This window comes from Bos mutus, chromosome 13 (assembly GCF_027580195.1).
Source record: "Bos mutus isolate GX-2022 chromosome 13, NWIPB_WYAK_1.1, whole genome shotgun sequence".
NCBI lineage: Eukaryota > Metazoa > Chordata > Mammalia > Artiodactyla > Bovidae > Bos > Bos mutus.
This window is the reverse complement of record NC_091629.1, coordinates 63,678,085-63,698,972: the sequence shown is the minus strand read 5'-3', so window position 1 is coordinate 63,698,972 and position 20,888 is coordinate 63,678,085. Positions and strand designations below refer to the sequence as shown.

Below are 20,888 nucleotides of genomic sequence, written 5' to 3'. Positions count from 1 at the left end.
ACTCCTCAACTCTACCGAAAAGTCAAGAAGCGGTTTGCAAAGGTGAAGACAAACCGGAGTTGTAAAGGAAAAACCTTCGGACGTGGAAATGGTCTATTTGGACCCGGCAGCCCAGGCCAGCTGCAGATTCGGGTGGGGGACCGCAATCCTCAGGTCACACCCATCAGCCCCACGTCTGGTCCGGCTCCTCACTCCTGCCGTCGTCCAGTGATTTCCACGGCCGGTGGGATGGGAGGTCCTTGGGAGGCACTTGCTCTGCGGGGCTGCTCGAGGCCTCGAGAGGTTTCAGGAGCGCAGGGTTGGCGCGGAGCCTCGCGGGTTCCCCGCAGCAGCGACCTGTTCCCGCCCGCGGGGAGCGGAGGGAGTAGAACTGGGCAGCCGGGGGAAGGAAGCCCCCGGGCGCGAGGCCTCGCTTTCGCGGCTTTGAAAACTTTCCAGCGCGCGTGCCACGGCGAAGCGCGGCGGCTGCGCCCGGGGCCCCGGCGGCCCGCGCCTCCCGCGGGGAACTTTTGGGTGTTTCGGTGGCCTGTCACTCTCGTCGGCCGACGCGCCTCCCCCTGGGCTCGCGCGGCCGGAGCGCCCTCCCTCTCGGCGAGGACCTGCCCAGGCGCCGGCGGCTCCCGTGCCCGCTCGGCGCTCGCCCTGCCAGCGCCCCCGCCGCCCGGCTTCCCCGCGCCTTGCGTTTCAACCTGGCCCGGCCGCGCCCCACACCCTGAGCGCCTCGAGCCCCCGGGCGGCCCCTGGAGCGGGCAGGCGGGGAAAGGAGGAGGGGACCCACCGCCGGGGGTGTGGGGCGGGGGGGCCTGGCTGCTGGCTCCCGGCCGACTTTTCGCCAATGGTCCAGAACGACATGTCCAAGTCGCCTCCCACAGCGGCGGCGGCGGTGGCGCAGGAGATCCAGATGGAACTGCTGGAGAACGCGGCTCCCGCGGGGGCGCTCGGAGCGGCCGCACAGGTAGCGAGAGCGCCGCGCCCTCCCCTTCCTTTGTGAGCCGCCCGGGCGCCGGGGCTCCATCCCGCCCGCCGCCTGCTCTGTTAGGATCCCTCGCCCGGCCGTCCGCTCCGGCCTGGGTCTTCCCCGCCGCCGCCGCCTCCTTCCCTCGCGCTTTGCCACCCACTTCTCCCTCTCCGGGCGCCGGCGCCCCCAGCTCCTCTCCGCCTTCCTGCTCTACCCCCCGCCCCCCACGGCTCTTCTCCGGCTTCCATTTTCCTCTGCTTCCCCAAAGCCAGTGGGAAGGGGGCGGGGGAGACCTCCAGGTCCTCAGAGGCTGCCCCCCGAGGCCAGCCCTCCTCGCCCCTTCCCGGGAGAGGCGCATGGACAGCCATGAATCAGGCGGGCGGACTAGACCTGCTCAAGATCGTGAGTCGGGGGTGGGGGGTACGGGGGGGGTCTACAACACTGCTCCGACGCCGACCCTTTTAGACCAGCTCCGAGCCGGGGTGGGAGTAGGGGGCATGTGATGGGGTGGGAGCGGGCAGGGGGGCGTGGGAGGGGGCGCTCTGCCCCTGCCTCCCCACAAGCAGCTGCGACCCCCCTGGGCACCCGGGCGTTACACCGCTGGGACAGCTCGGCTCCTCTCCTGGCACTGGCCAGGTTTGCCTGGACCCCTCGCTCGCTGCAGAAGAGAGCGAGTTAGGGACGCGAAAGTTTTTATTTTTCCCCTGGTCTTGAAATGTTAGCCATCTCAGAGAGCTCCGAGGCCACCTTCTGATGAGAATTAGCGGTTTCTGGGGAAATTCCGGGTTGCTCCTCGTTGTGAAATAGGAGATGTCAGTTGTAGGCACTGGGCAGTGATAAGGTGGCTTTTACGTAAGGCTTTGGCAGGTACAGTTTGGATTACAGACACCTCCAGTTCTCAGCGGTAAGGAGTCTCTCAACTTTTCTCCTAGCAGGGAAATATTTTAAGACTCCTAACTGTGGGCTGCTTGGCAAAGAGGTTAGGGTTTCATTTAAGCATCACTTTGGAGAATGTCTCTGCTTAATGATGCTGGCTTGTTGATTTCAAACCTCCGCCTGCTAGATTGTAAATTGTGGGGAGATTCTATAGTTTTATTCGTATGTCAAATGTCTAAGTACATGATTTGTGTACTTTATATTTGTATATGCTGGAGAGAATGCCTTAGTCTTATTTACTGTAGTAAGGAGGGCAGGAGTGGGCCACAGTAGTAAAATGTTTGGCTGCTTAATTATTTTCATAGGTAATAGAAACTGACTGCTTTAGCTATTTTAATACCGTTAATAATGGTAGTTCCAGTGGCATGGTCATGGAGCTTTGTTGAACTTTATCACTGGGAATTAAAAGTGCAGATTAAAACACACCATTCATTTTGATTTGAAATGCAGGGAAAAAAATGTAGAAACCAATCATTTGTTTAATCAGAAATCCACGTCTTTTGTAGAGGAATTCATTCTTTCCCATAGAGGTAAGACAGCTAGATTTTAGTCAGCCTTGGGCTGTTAGGCTGCCAGAACCGAGTGGGGACATGTAACTAACAACCTACATTTCCATCTGGCCTCTGCCAGTGGGCCTGAATTCTTACCAACACCTGTCACGTTTGTTCTAGGCTCCTGATTTTATCTAGATACTCACTAGGTTAGATGAGAGCAAGAAATGTACTCAGGGACTTCCTTTTTTTTTTTTTTTTTTAGGATGAAGGTCTTAAATATTGATAGAGAAAAGGACTTTTAGATCCTCTTTTCTCTTTGATCTTCCTTCAGGGTTTTTGTTTTTTTTTTTTCAGTTTTTATTCTTATGATAAAAATAGAGTTCCTGAATTCCTGGAGATCAAAGTTAGGGCAAAATAGAAAGCATGACTGCATTCAGATAAGAGACACTAATTTACTTAGTGATTTATGTAGTTAAACGTAAGGCAACAAGTATTTGTGATGTTGCTGCAAACATGGAAATGATTCAGAAAGGAGAAGACACACTTGCTACCTTCATAGCATATACATTCCAGTAGCTGCAAGGGTGATGAATGGATGACTATTGTATGGCATGGGGCTTTAAGAGAAATACTGAATCTTAGATGGTTGCTAAGGAAAAGATCACAGATAACTCTATTTGGAGTAATCTGTAAGGACTTCATGGAAGAGGTGGCATTTGAGAAGGGATTTAGAGTCTGGGTCATATTTCAGCAGATTATCAGAGAGATGCTCCAGAGCTCTTCAGGGAGCTATTCTGACTGCCAAGTAACAGCAGTTACAAGTCTGATACATTTGTAATCCCTAGTTTGAAAAGCGTGGACAGGTACGGATTGGAGCTTAGTCAAGCAGAAGTCTGACAAGGCAATTGAGGCCACATCTTGAAGGCTTTGGAACCTGAAATGTAATGAACAACAAAAAGCCTCGGAAGGGGTTGAGGGAAGGAGCAGTGTAACAGCTCATGGAGAAGATTCACCTGGAAGCATGCTGTAAGGCAGTTGGGAGTCTCAGGAGTCCAGAGGTAGAGCTGCTGGGGGGAGATCGATGTAACGGTTTGGACAAGAAGTAATGAGGTCTAAACTGAAAAGAGAGAAAAGATAATAGATAGGACAGGACTATGGATGGACACAGTCCAGAGACCCAGTCCATAGGAATTACAAGTGATTGAATGATAGAGGCAGGGAGGAAGGGATAACAGAGGCAGGTAAGAGGCATAAACATTCAGCTGCATCAGCATCCTTCTCCTTGCTCTACCTTCCAAAAATGAAAGCATTCCCCCTGAATTGTGTTCATATCACAGCCCTTATCTGAGGGAAACATTGCCTTGTTTATTTGATATCTGATAAATCATGTCATCACAGGGCTGTGAAAATTTGGCAAGGCATCTCTTCCATGTCTCCGGGTGGGCTAGGCCAGCAATAAACCACCTGGGGAAAAAAGACAGTCTCTGGAGCATCCCTCTGTTTTGTGACACTGAGTCATTGTAAATCCCCTGAGAAATGGAGTTTTCGTTTGTGAAATATCTCTGTCAGCAGTCATTGGTCTGAAGAATCCTTTCTCTTTCACCTCTGGGTTATACTGCACGTTCTATATGAACAAAGCAAAAGATGGAACTCCACAGACTGCCCACTGATCTTTTTTCCGGTCAGAAATCCTGCCGAGGGAGGGGGCACCCTCCTACTCTCTAACCCTAGGATATGGTCATAAACAAAATAGATCTATTTCTTACATGAGAAGCAAGTGACAATCTAACTGCAAATTCTTAAGAGTTCAGATTTAAGCACATCACATCCCTTTTAAGGTAACCTGTTGAACAATCTCGGTGCAAACTTGGACACAGTCTGCCTCCACAGTCAAGTTGCTGACCGCACGCTGTGCCTCCAAAACTCCAAATCTGTGCCGTCCACCACAGTAGCCACTAGCCACATGTGACTTCTGAGCACTTGAAATGTGACTGGTTTGAACTGAGATGTGCTGTATGTGTAAAATACACATTTTAAAAGACATCAAAATATAGATCAAATAAGTAGGCAGGTACAAATCAACTAAAAATGCAGATAACTTAAAAATACAAAATACACGTGACATATATATATGTATATGTATATATATGTTTAGGTATACTTAGAGGAGGAGGGCATGGCAACTCACTCCAGTATTCTTGCCTGGGAAATCCCATGGACAGAGGAGCCTGGCCTGCTACATTGCATAGTGTCACAAAGAATAAAACACAACTGAAGCAACTTAGCCTGCTTATGGCTGATTCACATTGTATGGCAGAAACCAGCACAACGTTGTAAGGCAATTATCCTCCAATTGTGTGTCTACTCAGTCAGTTAGTTATGTCAGACTGTTTTGTGACTCCATGGACTGTAGCCTGCCAAGCTCCTCTGTCCGTGGAATTTTCCAGGTGGAAATACTGGAGCAAGTTGCCATTTCCTTCTCCAGGGGATCTTCCAGACTCAGGGATGGTACCCATGTCTTTAGCACTGCAGGTGGATTCTTTACCTCTGTGCCATTGGGGAAGCCATCCTCCAATTAAAAATGAATTAAAATATAAAAATATATATACAGATGAAGAAATCTCAAGGATATTATCTCAATGAAAGTCAAGTTCATTCAGAGGTTCAGAGGAGACCTGTATTTTGCAGGAGACCCCTGTTTGATTCCTGGGCCTGGAATATCCTTTGGAGAAGGAATAGGCTACCCATTCCAGTGTTCTTGGGCTTCCTTGGTGGGTCAGCTGGTAAAGAATCTGCCTGCAATGCGGGAGACCTGGTTTTGATACCTGGGTTGGGAAGATCCCCTGGAGAAGAGAACAGCTACCCACTCCAGTATTCTACCCTGGAGAATTCCATGGACTAACAGTCCATGGGGTCACAAAGAGTAGGACACGATTGAGAGACTGAGCACAGCACAGCATAATGTATCAAAAATAGGATCACAGGGACATGAAAGTGAAAGTCTCTCAGTCGTGTCTGACTCTTTGCGACCCCATAGACTGCAGCCCACCAGGCTCTTCTGTCCGTGGGGACTCTCCAGGCGAGAATACTGGAGTGGGTTGCATTCCTCTTCCAGGGGATCTTTTGAACCCAGGTATCCCACATTGCAGGTGAATTCTTTACCATCGGGGCCACCACGGATGCCCTTTGATACATTTAGCCAGATACATTATTACAATTCACTTGCTCTGTTGCCTTTTACCATTTTAATAGAGCTACTAGAAAATTCCTATTACGTAGGTGACTTTTATTTCTATTGGACAGCATTAGTCTAAAAGCACAGCACTGGGAGTTCTCTGGGGAGTTGAACAGATCTGGATGGAGGCTGGGTGGATGCAAACTCAGGGTGAAAGGAACTAAGACCAGGATGCAGCAGAGGAGGAAACGGGTGAAGCAAGAGCAGGATCTCAGCACTTAGGCCTCAAAGAGCTGGTAACCAGCACCTCCAATTGCACCTGGAGATGAACCCACAGTAAGCAGAGGGCCTGTTTGTTTTGCTCCTGGCAACGAAACCCAGCTGGCTCCACCCCATCAGAGTTTGCCAGATGCTTCTCAAGCACATTGTCTAATACAGCCTGGTCAGGGCAACAGCCTGAATCGTGCAGCAAGGTGCTTTATCTAAAAAGAGCAGCAGCTCTTCCCCCAGGTCAGTACCACTTTCCAGAGACTTTCTGGGGTCTGAGGTTCAGTTCAGCCTTTGCAGCCTCTTCGCATAATGGACTTGGGTCCTGGGCTTCCATGTCTTGCCCCTCTAACCTTGCTTGTCTAACCTTTGCCCCCAGCCTCCATCACTTGCCTCTCTGATGGGATTTGTTCTGGCAGTGCCTGGGTGAAATTTACAAACCTGCTCATCAGGATTTCTGAGTGCATTTTAGACCTCAAAACACAACATCTGACTATCTGAGTGACTGGAGGTTTAGTTGGTTTTGTGGTTTTATGTTCCTATTCTTTTTTATTTTCCTTTTATGTAAAGAATTAGTTTACCTGTTGCTCTATTTGGTTGCATTGAATTATATAGTCTGTTGTCTTGGTCCTTTTAAGAAAAGCTGAGTGTGGGATGAATTGCGAGATTGGAATTGACATCTACACACTATTGATACTATGCATAAAATAGATAATTAATGAGAACCTACTGTATAGCACAGGGAACTCTACTTCAGTGCTCTGTGGTGACCTAAATGGGAAGGAAATCCAAAAATGAGTGGACGTAAGTATACATATAGCTGATTTATTTTGCTGTACAGTAGAAACTAACACAACACTGTAAAGCAATTATACTCAAATAAAAAGAGAGAGAAGCTGAGCAAAATATGTTAATCCTGTGTGTGTAGAGAATTTGCCCTCCTAGATTTTGTGACTGTGGGGACTTGTCTTGGACCTGCCAAGAGTTTATGGCACAACATGGCCTTTCACAATGACAAGGAGTTCAGATTAATTATGACACCACTTAAGTGACTGGGACTGCCTTAAGAGTTCTTTCCAGACATGGCTGGAGGTAAACCGTGAAGAAGGCAAGCTTGGCCCTTGACCATCTCCTGCCCTGGCCTTGTCTCCTCTCGCTTCTCTACCTGAAGAGCTCTATTTATTCTGTTTCTTGATTCCTTTCTGCTTTTGTGTAAACCAATGCATATGGAGAACTTGCCCTGTTCCCTTTTCTAGGGAGGAGATATCTCACTGCCTTCTCTCCTAGTAAAGGATCTGATAGCCTCGTTCACCTATAACTGATGGTAAATAAGGATATTAACTGTCGGAGTCCTCTCTGTTGAGTTTTGGTTGCCTTTGCTTCAGACCCTAAGATGAGGAAAGTCTGCATTTCGAAGGGATAAATATCAGTGAAGCTGATCAAGAGGGCTGGAAACTAATTTCAGGTATCAGCATTATGCTTACAGGGAGCAGTTCATAGGGAGGAGAACTGTTACCTTATTCTTCAACCAGAGAAGCTGACATCTTCAAAACTATTCCCAGGGGCCACCAAACCAACTTTGTGTGCAAAACTGGGCTGAAGTCTCTAGTTAACTGGTGTCTTCTGTAATTAACTACTGTCTGCTTCCAATCATACAGAGATTAGGTTTCAATGACCTGTGGACATGTGACCATTTGCTGAGTTTAAGATTGCAATCCAACTTTCAAAGTTATTTAGTATCAAAGAAAACAGTCTTTCAGATGAAGATGATATTAACATAATCTTGGTGAATATCTTTTTAATGTCATTCATATATTTGTGGTAATTTCTTAAATTTTTTTCTGGTTTCTGAAATGTTACTTGTCTACTGTTTTAGGAGAGGTAATTTATTTTTTTATTTTTGTATTGGGGGTATAGTTGCTTTACAATATTGTGTTAGTTTCTACTGAATAGCAAAGTGAATCAGCTATACACATACACAGATCACTTCCCACCTCCCCCTATTCCCCCTCTAGGTTGTCACAGAGCACCGAGCGGGGCTTCCTGTGTTGCACAGCACCTCCCCACTAGCTATCTGTTTTACACAGAGTATATATGGGGGTTTCCCAGGTGGGAATCACCTGCCAAGCAGGAGATGTGGCTTCCATCCCTGGGTTGGGAAGATCCCTTGGAGAAGGAAATGGCAACCCACTCCAGTGTTCTAGCCTGGGAAATCCCATGGACAGATGAGCCTGGCAGGCTACAGTCCAGAGGGTTGCAAAAGAGTCAGACACATTTTAGCGACTAAAACAACAGTGTACATGTATCAATCCCAGTCTCCCAGTTCATCCCTCCTTTGTCCCCCACTGCCATGTCTCTGTTCCTGCCTGCAAATAGATTCATGGGCACCATTTTCTAGGTTCTCTATATATGTTTAATATATGATATTTGTTTTTCTCTTTCTAACTTATATCACTCTGTATGACAGACTCTTGATCCATCCACATTCCTACAAATGACCCAATTTCATTCCTTTTTTGTCTGAATAGTAGTCCATTGTATATATGTGCCACATCTTCTTTATCCATTGATCTGCCCATGGACATTTAGGTTGCTTCCATGTTCTGGCAGTTGTAAATTGTGCTGCAATGAACATAGAGATGCATGTGTCTTTTTAAAATAATGGGTCTTTTTCGGTATGTTCCTAGTAATGGGACTGCTGGGTTGTATGGTAGTTCTATTTTTAATTTTTGAAGGAACCTTCATACTGTTCTCCATAGTGGCTGCATCAATATACATTCCCACCAACAGCGTCGGAGGGTCCCCTTTTCTCCACACCCTCTCCGTTTATTGTTTGTGGACTTTTCATTGATGGCCATTCTGACTAGTGTGAGGTGATGCATGATTGTAGTTTTGATCTGCATCTCTGTAGTAATAAGTGATGTTGTACACAGTTTTCTTTTGTTCCTATTTACTGTGGTTGACTTCACTGGTTTTATTAAGCTATGTGTGTGCTCAGTGGTGTCCGACTCTTTGTGACCCCATGGACTGTAGCCCGCCAGGCTCTGTCCATTGGATTTCCCAGGCAAGAATACTGAAGTGGGTTGCCATTTCCTTCTCCTTATTAAGTGAATGTAACTATTAACAAGAAGCAACGAGTGGACATTAGTGACTTTTAGACCATAGGGACGTAGGGGTCTGTGTGTATCCTAGAGAGTATTATGGGTTACACTTGGCAGTCTTGACAGCCCGGCCATGTTCTCTTCCTTCACATCATGAAACTTTATTAATCATTTCGTATATTTAATAGCAGATGTTTAGATACTTAATGTTGCTAAAAAAAAATTTAGAAACCCCATTGCTCATAAAAGTAGCTGCATTTGAAGTAGCCAGTTAAGAAGACTATACTTCTTTTCCAAGTTTAGGCAGCTACATATTTGAATACTTATTTTTTCCTGTCTTTTACCATTTGGGTGAGGATTGGCCTTCACTTTTTTAATTCCTTCATCTGAAATACTCTGATCCTCATTTTCCAGAATTTTGAATAACTTATACAGAAGTCATTTTAGCAAGTTAGACTCAATTTTAAATATGCATGGAACTTAATGTAGCTTCATTTGGGAATGGTAATATAAATTTTCACTAACCTTTTTAAAAGCATGTAAAGATGGACTATTAGCTTTGCAAAAGTTGCTTTAATTATTTTCTTCTTGATCCTAGATATTGTTATAGGAAATAACTCATTATTGAAGCATCACACAACAGTTACATTTTTTTTTAAAAAAAGGAAGTTATAAGAGAGAAAGTACTGCTGAAATTAGTAAATAGAAGTGTAATTAAGCATATCTATTTTGCCTTTTAGTAAACATATATAATGAATAAGAACTTGCTTTAACACTGTTAAGCAGAAACACTTTGAATAAATCATCCCTCATACATTTAAGTGATTGAAGGAAAAGATATTTTTTCTCAATACTATCACCAGGGGACTTCCCTGGTGGTCCAGTGGTTAAGACTCCACACTTCTAATGCAGAGGACACGGGTTCGATCCCTAGCCAGGGAACTAAGGTCTCACATGTTGTGTGGCCAAAAAAATAAAAATAAAAATAAATTATCACCAGTTTGTGTGCAATTCAGTATGCCATCTTTTTTTAAGTGTATCAGCTGTATCATAGTACAATTTAAACCTGTAATAATCCAACTTAGACACATGGCATTTGTAGCTAAGTACACCTGAAATAATGTTTATGAACAGCGTCCCCAGGGGCCAGGAAAAATTAAAATGACTTTTTAAATGTGTTTCATTTTTTTGCAGAGAACAGCAGCCTCCCCTGGGACTGGCTGTCTTAAATATTGTGTGGTTCTCACAGTGCCTGCTGGGCAGTGTCAGCAGCCATGAAAAAGCTTATACTCCAAAGCAGCTGAATAGTAAAAACATATTTATCATTAAAAATCCAAAATAAATGATAATGGTATGACTTCAAAGAAGCTTTTTCCACCCATGTCCAAACAATGCTGTTTGGACACAAACAGCATTTGGGATGATAGAATATTTTGTTTTTATTCTCAAAGATAATTTATACTCCAAATGAAGGTACATAGTAAATTTAACATAAACTTGCCCTCACCTTCCCTCAAGGAAATATGTTAGGCTTTAAAACTGCTTTCAAGGTAATAAGTATTTTACCACACGGAATAATATAAAAAATTTATTTTTTAATTTTAAGGAGACTTTCAAACTTTAACGTTGCTAGGCCTTGGAAGACACTTCTATGCGAACCTTTCCATAATAGTTGGAAAAGGAAGAACATTGTTGAAAGAATGTTATTTTTCAACAGTTTACTGCATAATGTTTACAAAAGTAAGAAGAATATGCTGTTACGTGAAGAGAACCTTGTATTATGAAAGCCCAGCCTAGATTGTCTTTCCTTTTATGAAGTCGAGAGTTAATTAAATGCCATGGAAACACATTTGTATTATATAAATCCCTTCAGTACTTGGAAGGGAACAAACATATTTAAGGCAAATTTTTGCTTTAAAATTATACCACCCCTCTCACTGATTGCAAATTCATCTAAATTACTCATAACACAAATGTTTGTAAGAGATTTCAGCTTGCCTAAGTGCTATGTATATTATGGTTTATATTTCCATTTTAATGAAAACCATGTGAATGTGTAAAATATAACAAAAGTAGCATTTTCAAAACCCGAACATGGGGATTTTCAAAAAAGCAAATTTTGTTAATTCTGATCATCCAATGAAGTCTCTGTGGGCCTTCTAAACACATCGTACATTTTAGCCCAATTTTTCTCCACCCTTGTCACCCTACTGTGACAGCTTCTATATAATATTATTTTGAGCCCTTATCATGTGCTAGGTCTTACAGTAAATGTTATAAATATATTCCTTCATTTAATACCTAAAACCCCCTGGAAGGTAAGTCTTACTATTTTAAGAATGAGAAGACTGAGGTTTAGAGAGGTTAAGAAACTTGCTCAAGGTCTGCTATACCAGGATCCCTGCCTGTGTGTATTTACCAGTAAAGCTCAGTGTTGAGCTATTTTTTACTTATATTTTAATGTGTAATTTTCTCAGTAACTTTATTCCTGTCTAGAATTAGCCATAGATGAATGTATAGTTTATTTTTAATGCTCTGAAAGTAAGCTGTAGATATAGTTAAAAAAAAAAAAGTAAGTTCATTTGTAGGTGTTTGTGCTTGGCTTTATCCTACTACTGAGACAAACTGTCTTACCTTTAACATCCTGTTCTTAAATGCTTACTACTACTACTTATTATTACAATTCCATAAAATTTATTTTTCTTGCCTTCTCAGCAGAATAATTGAGTGATTAAAAAGCAGGCTTTTGAGATGAACAAGGTCCTACTATATAGCACAGGGAACTATCTTCAATATACTGTGATAAACCATCATAGAAAAGAATATAAAAAATAGTATATATGTGTGTGTATATATATATATGTACGCATATATAACTGAGTCACTTTGCTGTACAGCAGAAAGTAACACAGCATTGTAAATCAACTATATTTCAATAAAATTAAAAAAAATTGGTGAAAACAGTGCTTTTCCAGAACAGTTCCTCAGAGCTATCTGAGAAGCTGTCTTTCAGGCTGTAGTTCTCAGCGGCTCAAATAAAACTCTTTTCTGTTCCTATTAACAAAAGAACAAGCTTTTCACATCATATTCAAACATTACAACAATGGGCCAGAAAAATTGTACAAAATGTTTTAATTTCATGTAATTCACTACCACTTCCATAGCTCTTTCAACATATCCCAAAACCAATCTCTAAATCCATACAATATGAAGAATTGACACTGTGCTTCCTTCATATTTCATCTAGATTGATCAACCTATACTAATCTATCTAGATGTAAAGGTAGTCAGAATTTGTATTGTAAAGTTTCCTGAGCCACCATGTGCAAGGACCACTCCAATATAGGAATACCTGGGGAATTACAAATTAAATCATGAAAAGAACCAAAAAGGGGCTGTTCAGCACCACTGGGAAACAGTATTTCATTATGCTTTTGAAACATGGTGCTGGAGAAGACTCTTGAGAGTCCCTTGGACAGCAAGGAGATCAAACCAGTCAATCCTACTGGAAATCAATCCTGAATATTCACTGGAAGGACTGATCCCGAAGCTGAAGCTCCAATAATTTGGCCACCTGATGTGAAGAGCTGACTCACTGGAAAAGACCCCAATGCTGGGAAAGATTGAGGATAGGAGAAGGGGGCAACAAAGGATGAGTTGGTTGGATGGCATCATGGACTCTATGGACATGAGTTTGAGCAAACTCTGGGAGATAGTGGAGGACAGAGGAGCCTGGCATGCTGCAGTCCGTGGGGTCACAAACAGTCAGACATAACTGAGTGACTGACCAGCAACAACTGCATTCATCTCTCTGAAGGGTTTTGACAAGTTGCTTTCCTCTCACAGTAATTTTGCCCCAGTCCCTCCTACACGTAAATGTTTATTTTTTTTAATGCCTTATCTTTAGTGGCCTTTGCCTCTTGACCAGAGATATGCTAACAGAGCTTAAATTATTTTAATTCAACAGTTGTTGTAGTTGTTTAGTCACTAAGTCATGACCAACTCTTTTGTGACACCATGGACTCGTAGCCAGCCAGGCTCCTCTGTCCATGGGCTTTCTCGGGGAAGAATACTGGAGTGGGTTGCCATTTCTTTCTCTAGAGTATCTTGCCAACCCAGGGACTGAACTTGCATCTCCTGCATTGGCAGGCAGATTCTTTACCACTGAGCCATCAGGGAAGCCCAACTCACCAACTATGAAATGCTTTTTCCAGAACCCTCTCCTCCCTATAAAGTCACTGATTTGAAATAAATATTTGTGATTCCACCAATCACTTTTTAAAAAATGTTATTTTATTGAAGTATAGTTGACTTACAATGTTGTGTTAATTTCTGCTATACAGCAAAGTGATTTAGTTATATACATATATACATTCTTTTTCATCTTCTTTTCTATTATGTTGAATAGAGGATGTTGAATATAGTTCCCTGTGCTGTGCAGTAGGACCTTGTCGTTTATCCATCCTGAATATGAGTTTGCATCTGCTAACCCCAGGCTCTCACTCCATTCTCTCCCCAACCTGCCTCCCTTGGCAACCACAAGTCTGTTCTCTCTGTCTGTGAGTCTGTTTCATAGATATGTTCATTTGTGTCATATTTTAGATTCCACATATAAGTGGAAATATATTTGGTCTCCAATCACTTTTTAATCATGCTCATGTGATGGCAATTTATTCTTTGTCTGGATCTAGAACATTTTCTGGAACTAGGTCTAGATTCCTGTGTAAGGGTCTAATAATAATCTCATTTGTCTTTTGGTTTTCTTTTTTGTAGTCATATGGAAAAGGAGCCAGAAGGAAAAACAGATTTAAAGGATCCGATGGGAGCACTTCTTCTGACACTACCTCAAATAGCTTCGTTCGTCAGGTAAAGGAGCTTTTTAATTCACAGTTTGAAGAAGTCTATGAAAATGAATTCAGTTTTGTTTTTTTAAGAGGTGGTTTTAACAGTGTCATCTCTATGATTTAAATAGTCTTACTGTACTTACTTTTAATTGAAGTGAAAATTGTTCCATTGAACGTCTCAGTCGTTCGTTGTTCAGTCACTAAGTCATGTCTGACTCTTTGTGACCCCATGAACTGCACCACACCAGGCTTCCTTGTCCTTCATAATCTCTCAGGGTTGGCTCAAACTCATATCCATTGAGTCTGTGATACTATCTAACCATCTCATCCTTTGTCGCCCCCTTCTCCTCTTGCCTTCAGTCTTTCCAAGCATCACGGTCTTTTCCAATGAGTCAGTGCTTCACATCAGGTGGCCAAAGTATTGGAGCTTCTTAATTAATATATTTAAATTTTAAGTGAGACTGTATGTTGTAATTACATTATTTCCCAGCACGTTGGGGAAAGAGAAATGCAAACTTCATTACAAAGGATTTCTTCATAACAGTGAACTCCTGTAGAAATGATTCCAGGTGTGGGGGGTTCATTGGGAAAGTGAAAGTGGTGGTGGGGTCAGGGGGGTGTGGCAGGATCCGTACCACCTGCTCTGAGTTGAGATAAGGGTGTTCCTCCAGCTGGAGTTTTCTTCTTCTCACCTGGGGCTTGGCTTGGAAAAGAGATTAGCCCTGCTCTTGAAAAGGCCGAGAGTACCGAGGTCAAATAGAGCACAGGGTATCTTGGAGTCGTAATTGAAACTGCCTTTGGAGACAAAGCCTTTATCTCAGTTCGTGTGGATTCTTGCTCAGGAGTTTGGGACTGCCCCCTAAGCAGTGTCAGGATCCCTAACATCAAAACACTCTTGTCCTTGGTTACAGAAAGAACTTTCATTCCCAGAGAAAGAGCAGAGGCAACCAGATCTCTGAGGACAATAGGTTACAGGTGAGGCTAAAGTCTCATCAGGTATAGGTACACGAGCATCTTAAGCTGATGCTTGTCAGTGGCAAGGGAGATGTGGGAGGAGCTTGCTAGGGTGACTCTGCTTTCCTGGCGCAAGGACCACCCTTTTAGTTAGCAGGCTCATAAATCATCTCTTGTCTGTGAGATCTCACTCCTGGAGATGATAATTGGCTGCCATGAGAGCTGCTCCGTCTCTGTTGGAAAGGAAACCATTTCCTCACTACTTTTCGGGTCCTTTCCCCTTGTCTTTCCCCCAAGTTAGTTAGCAGCTGTTCAGCCCAAACATGTTGACCTGTTACATTCATGGGGACTTTGTTTTTGGCTGGTTGCTGCCTCCTTCCACTTTTCCGACACAGACAAAGGATGACCCGAGTTCAGCCATCCGCTCCCTGCATCAGAGGCACCAACGGTAAGTCTGAGTAACCTCAGTAACTTTCCAGGCAACTGGAAAAACTCTGGTTCTGGTCTCTGCAACCTGGGATGTATTTTGGCTGCAGGAAGTTAGAAAAAGACAACTGGTTAAGAAGGAGCGGAACTTTTGTGGCTCCAAGACATTTAGAAATAGAAAGGAAGATGAAGCTACATGGGGGCCCACGTTCTGGTGGTGGCAGAGTTGCTGGGCAGGGTGTGATGGGCACTAAGGGTGTGTGTGTTGGCCTGATGTTGTCGTGGGTAGAATTCAGGTGTCCTGGGTCTAAGTCAAGAGCCTCAAACTTGGCTTAGGTGAGCCCGTTAAAGGAAAATCACCCAAGGCCTTTCCCATTTCAAGCCTCCATATTTATTCTGCCTTTGGGACTGGGAGATTAACCCTGGAGGGCTCGAATCCACACTCTGAGTAATCATCTCAGGACTGAAGACTGAAGGATCTGAAGCAGAAAGAAATAAGCTTCTTAGGAAACAGAGGCTGCAGCAAAGCCCTGCAGAGTGACAGGTAGCTGGTCAAAACTGCACGGAAAGAAAAACTGCAGTGTTTCTAGTGAGCAAAGATACTGTGATAGAAATAAATTGGGACTCATTGAACTCTAAAAATATCTTTTTAAGACAGTTGTTGGGCACCATTTTCCACTTGTCCCTTTGAGTCTGAATTCTCCTTTCATGAAGTTTTGGTAACTTAATCCATAGGGATTGCTACAGTGCGTATACTGGACTTTGGTTTTCCTTCCGATAACTTCCTTTTGCGTTGTGTTCTTGGTGATATATGAGATGATGTGCATGAAACAGTTATAAATGATAAAGAGAGCTACCAAGTGACTTAGTATTAATTTAAATATATATTGCCAAAACATATGTGAGCATGTAAGCACATTGGAAAAAAGACTATCCTAAAAGTTTGTCTCCTTGAAATAAAGGTGTAGCTCTTTGAATCTCAGTGTAATGAGGTGCTTGCTGTGACCTAGATTTGGGGTATAATTATATAGGCATCATGAACCCCAAGGTGCCCCGTTGATCCTGTCACAGAAGGATAACCAGGATCTTTGGCAAGAATGCTGAGTCAGACATTATATTTTTTCCTTGGATAATTTATTCTCTATTCCGTTAGACTCACGTTCATATTTTGCGACCATTTGAAAATAAGCATAAGACACCCTGGCATTACTAAATATTTAATAGATTAAAGTTTAACTGGAGGATTTGCAGAAATGCAGGGTAGGTGGTAACAATAAGTATGTGTTACATTAAATCATTTGAAAGTACTCCTCAATGTTTCCTTCTTATCACGTGTAGTTGTTTTGTTAAACAGGTGACCCGCATCTGAATTCATTACTTGTCTGTGGCGAGAGTTTGTGTATCATCGGTATTGGAATGGTGTTTTGTCAATAAAACCGGGTTCTATTTAAAAATATAATTAGGTTTTTTCCCTGTCCTTGAATTAAAAATAATTTCCGTGTAATTTTGAAAACCTTTAACATTTTCACAAATTGCATATGATGAAGACTTTAAAGTACTTGGGAAACACCAGGTACTTTGAGGTGGTCTTAAAGATAATGAGATTTAAATATTTTAGAGGTTGAAAATGTGCACATTTTACATAAAGAAAAGGATTCTTTTTTTTTTTAATTAAGAGAGTGTCCAAGAGTTTATTATAGATTGAATTGGGAACCCTCCCAGAGTTCATAGGTTGAAGCCCTAATTGCCGATGTGACTGTACTTGGCAGTTAAGGTAGTAAAGAGGTAATTAAGGTTAAATGAGGTCATAAGAGTGGGGACCTAATCTGATGCCCCTATAAAGAAGATGCCCCAAGAATGTGCGTGCACAAGAAATAGGCCATTGAGAGGACAGTGGGGAGAAGGTAGGTGTCCCTGAGCCAAGAAGAAAGATCTCAGCAGCAAACAACCCTGCCAGCACCATGGCCTTGAACTTCCAGCCTCCAGACTGTAAGAAAATACATTTCTGTTGTTCTGTTATGGCAGCCCTAGTAAACTAATACAATTGTCTACATATGTAGACAGTTGGGCTTGAAAGTAGATCTATCTTTTTCTTTAAAAAATATTATTTTTAATTTTTATATAATTTTAAAAGGTTTTAAAAATAACTGTAAAAGGCTTATTTTTAACTTTTAAAATTTTAATGTTTAAACATTCTTGGGAATTCCCTGGCAGTCCATGGTTAGGACTCAGGATTTTCATTGCTGAGGAACCAGGTTCAATCCCTGGTTCGAGAACAAAGATCCCACAAGCTGAATGGTGCAGCCAAAACAAAAATTTTAATTAAAAAGATAATAAGCATTCTTATTGATATGTAACATATATACTGAAAAATACACAAATTGTAACTGTTCAGTCTGAGATCTCACAAAGTGAACCAACTGCCAGGTCAAGAAATAGGTATCAGTATTACTGGCACCCAAGATGCCCCCTTTGACCTCTATCAGTAATTCTTCCTTCATGCTAAAGGTAAGCAAACACTGTCCCTCCTTCTGAGACCATAATTCACTTGGCCTCTTTTGTGGGTTTTGTATAAATGGAGTTGTTTTCTGACTAAATTCTTTGATTCGAACTTACCATTGTTATATTCATCTATGTTGTATGTTTCCATAACTGGCTCATTTTCCTTGCTGTATGGTATTTCATTGGGTGAACATGCCACAATTGGTTTATCTCCCCTACTGTTGCTGGACTTTGAGTCATTTCCAGTTGGGGTTATTGACAGCCATGCTGTGACGTGCATTCCTGTATCTTCCTGTGATCTTATATGTGAATACATTGTTGTTCATTGAATAGACTGCTGGGTTATATGTGTAACTCAAGTAAATACTGCAGAACATTTATCCAAAGGAATGCACCAATTTGCACTCGCTCAAGCAGTGGAGAACAGTATTTGTTGTTCCATAGTTTCACCCACACTTGGTATTGTCAATGATTTTTCATTTCAGTCACTCTTACAACAGACAGGGTAGTCATAGCTCATTGTGGTATTAATATCCATGTCCTTGATAACAAAGCCATAGTTTACCTGTGGCTGGATCTAGGGTGCATTGTGTGATATAAATATGTGTCATTGTGTGGCATATACTTATAAATGTATGAAGAAGTGAAGTGAAGTCACTCAGTCGTGTCTGACTCTTTGCAACCCCATGAACTGTAGCCTACCAGGCTCCTCTGTCCATGGAATTTTCCAGGCAAGAATACTGGAGTGGGTTGCCATTTCCTTCTCCAGGGGATCTTCCCAACCCAGGGATAGAACCCAGGTCTCCTGCGTTGTAGGCAGACACTTTTACCATCTGAGCCACCAGGGAAGTCTGTATTTTATAATACATTTACATATATAAATGTATATGTAAATGTATTATAAAATATATAAATATGTATATATAAATTTAGAATCTGAACAGTCATATGAGAGTATTTTGTTACTCTCTATGGTAAATGGCCCATTAGTCATTGTAATCAGGCCTATAGCTATTTGTTGGAAAATTAGAACTATTGGGTGGAATATGTTGGAACATATTGAAATATGATAGAAGATGAAAAGGAAAGAAGGCTACAAGTAGAAAGGTAAAAGCATGGTTTCTTTTCCCCAAACTTTTAGTTGTGTATTTCTGACCATCATGTGTTTGTGTTGCTCTAAATAATTCTTCCGGCTTCCCTCATAGCTCAGTTGGTAAAGAATCTGCCTGCAATGCAGGATGCCTGGGTTCGATTCCTGGGTTGGAAAGATCCCCTGGAGAAGGAACTGGCAACCTACTCAAGTATTCTTGCCTAGAGAATCCCCATGGACAGAGGAGGCTGGCAGGCTACAGTCCGCAAGAGTCGGACACGACTTAGCGACTAAACCACCACCAAATAATTCTTTCAGAAGATTCATTAGTCTTAAGGAGCAATTGCTTATAGATACGTTTCTGCTTTAGGTCCACAAACAGGATAACAGCTACGGTAAAAGAACTTTTCTTTTCTAGATCAGAACACCATTGTGTTGGTTGACCAGTTCGCCCTAAGCTAACCAAATAATGCAGCTTCTGGTTCTTCAAATCATCAACCTATTTAAAGTCCATGATATTTCAAAGATGGGGATGAGAGAGGCTCTTTCCCTCATGAACTTAGTTCATTTCTCCCAGGACGTGGTTTCCATGCTGAAGCTCAGGGAAGGGTCTGAGTTCTGATCAGTGAGTGTCACTGTTCACTGAGGTTCACATCACAGTCGTGGTCCACACAGATTGTTGGCTGTGTGAGACTGATACCAGTGGGGCTTCCCATGGGCTGTGTAAGGTTCTACTCTGTGTAAGGTGGTTGCGAAGTAGCAGCCTAGATGACCTTGGATATCAAATATTTCAAAGATTGAACTCCTTTTCGGAAACTGCAAGGAGGAACATCAATTAGAAGGAAAGTTAACTATGGTTGATCTGTTTGCTTTTTAAGTCTCATTCCTTTGTGTTGTACTTAAAATGTTACCAAGATACAAGATAGTTTCACTACGTACTGAACTTAGAATTTCCATAGTTCTATGTTATATAAATTATGATGTTAGCAAATTTATATCAAAGGTTTTTCTTCAAGAAGATTAGTTTTTACTGTCAGTTTGACTTGCTTTGTAAATAGGTATGGGCGTGGGAGACAGGCTAAACATTTATAGAAAATGCCAGCAAAGGTATTTTTGACTAGTTAGAATTCACCCCTAGATATGATTAGCTTACTTCCTTGGAACATTAACACGTGTAAAAAAGTATGATGGTGACTAGGTGAAATGAGGCAGGAAGAGAATTTTTTTTAAATGGAGGAGCTTAGATGCTCAGATGTGGGTCTGACATTTCAAAGGTCATTTGTGTTAGTATGTGGTGCATAATTAATGCTCTGTGTTAAAGTATCTGCTGTTTACAGCATGCGTTTGGAAAAGGTACTTTCTGTAATTTACAGGGAAGGTATTTTGTATCTTCCTTCTACAACGGATGGTGCATCTGCAGTCTAGTCTCATCTTCCCACTGACTGGAACTGTGTTTGCCTGGCAGATTTTCCAAGTTTGGATGGAAAGATGTTTAGTGTTGTAGGATACATATGTTCTTGCTTCACGAGTGCCATACCAGCCTTTTAAAAAGTGAGTTTATACCAACCTGGACATTTGCTTCAATAAATTTTTTATATTCATTTAAAAACAGAGAGAAGCAGGACAGTGGTAAGAGCCTGGGCTCTGAAGCCAGTCTAGTCTGGGTTCTGCCTCTGTTATTTACTAGCTGGCCCTTGGATGAGTGGCTTCATCTCTGTGTACTCAGCATCCTCATCTGGGAAATAGTGGCCACATCAAAAATTGGTTGTAAGAATCACATGAGTAAAAACTGGTAAATTGCCTAGAACGGTACCTGCTATCTAGTTAATACTGTTTTGTTGTTGTTGTTAAGTCACTAAGTCATGACTCTTTGTGACTCCATGGACTGCAGCATACCAGGCTCCTCTGTCTCCCACTGTTGCCCAGGGTTTGTTCAAATTCACGTCCATAGAGTCAGTGATGCTATCTAACCATCTTGTCCTCTGCCACCCCTTTCTCCTTTTGCCTTCAATCTTTCCCAGCATCAGGGTCTTTTCCAGTGAGTTGGCTCTTTGCATCAGGTGGCCAAAGGATTGGAGTTTCAGGTTCAGCATCAGTCCTTCCAATGAATGTTCAGGGTTGATTTCCTTTAGGATGGACTG

General features: G+C 42.4%; 1 protein-coding gene across 3 annotated transcripts in view; it reads left to right on the top strand.

The window, feature by feature from the left end:
• The first annotated feature begins 662 nt into the window (after positions 1-662).
• The window catches only part of CACNB2 (calcium voltage-gated channel auxiliary subunit beta 2), a 425,961-nt gene continuing 405,735 nt past the window's right edge, over positions 663-20,888 (top strand). The window contains exons 1-2 of one of the 3 annotated variants that reach the window (XM_070381891.1): positions 663-955; positions 13,705-13,797. In XM_070381891.1, the coding sequence (XP_070237992.1) occupies positions 836-955; positions 13,705-13,797 (213 nt within the window). In that variant the 5' untranslated portion in view covers positions 663-835. Of the gene's footprint in view, positions 956-980; positions 1,361-13,704; positions 13,798-20,888 lie in introns of those variants that run through there. The other 2 variants (XM_070381887.1, XM_070381888.1) reach the window with 2 other exon arrangements.